Raw genomic sequence first — 1010 nt, forward strand, 5'->3', positions numbered from 1 at the left:
AGGACTAGATTGTTTGGTAAACAGACACCTCCCAGGTCCAACATCTATGTCATTTGAAACGGGTTTGTGGGAAGTGGGGTGTTTTGGTTCGTTTTGGTTCTAGTTTTTATTGTGTATCTTGTGTTCTCATTTTGTATTTTTATGTTGTGCACCACTCTGCGATGTTCGGATGAAGGGCCACATACAAATTTAAGAAATAACAACAATATTTGGGTTTTGGTTCTGCAACGTGCGGTTTCCAGATTATATACTTTTGGGGGGGGGGTATTAAAAATCGTTTAATTAGGAACGCCCAACGAATCGCAGAGACAACACACTGAAGAGAGGCATTTCGGATTCCTCGTTAGGAATACTGCATCCGACACGGCCTCGGTCCGTACTGATCGGGACCCCTTTGGGTGCCAAAATAATCGCGCGAAGCGATGGAGCCCCGGAGCCTCCCTTGGCGCAGCTTCGAGATGCGCTTCTACTCCGCGGCCGTTAGGAAGCGCAATGCGGCGGCGGCGACGTTTTGCTGCCTTTCCAAGCCGAGGAAGGCGAGTGGAGCGGGCTCTCTCTTCTTCTTCCCTGGCGCAGAGGAAGCAGAGAGCTTGTTGGGTAAAGAGACGGTGCCCGTTTGGGCTGCCGCGGGCTCCCTCTGCAGTTCCCGTCCCTCGGCTGGTTGCAGCAGCAGCAGGCTCGGCCCCGCGCTCGCTCCCCAGCCTCTCTCGCCGCCCGAAGGGGCCCTTGGAGAGCGAGCGACCCGGCGCCCTTGCAGGAGAGCGCGGCGAGGGACATGGCCCTGGGCGCCTTCCCTGGGCGGCGGCTGCTGCTGGCGCTGCTGCTTGGCGGCGCCTTAAGCCTGGCCGGCGGCGCCCCGACGGCAACAAGCGCGCCGCCGGCCGTGCCTTGCCAGGCCCCGCTGCAGTGGGAAGGGCGCACGGTGGTGTACGACCACAGCACCGGCAGGAACACCCGGGCGGCCGTGTCCTACGACGGCCAGAACCAGCGGCTGCGGATCCTGGAGGAGA

At 59.5% G+C, this 1010-nt stretch overlaps 1 protein-coding gene across 1 annotated transcript in view; it reads left to right on the plus strand.

The window, feature by feature from the left end:
• The first annotated feature begins 381 nt into the window (after positions 1 to 381).
• Positions 382 to 1010, plus strand: part of EPDR1 (ependymin related 1) — a 24636-nt gene continuing 24007 nt past the window's right edge. Inside the window, exon 1 of the mRNA XM_088845574.1 lies at positions 382 to 1010. This exon is cut by the window's right edge and continues 25 nt beyond it. Within this exon, the coding sequence (XP_088701700.1) occupies positions 776 to 1010 (235 nt within the window). The 5' untranslated portion in view covers positions 382 to 775.

The sequence above is a fragment of the Podarcis pityusensis genome (genome assembly GCF_964106645.2).
Source record: "Podarcis pityusensis genome assembly, chromosome: 12".
Lineage (NCBI taxonomy): Eukaryota > Metazoa > Chordata > Lepidosauria > Squamata > Lacertidae > Podarcis > Podarcis pityusensis.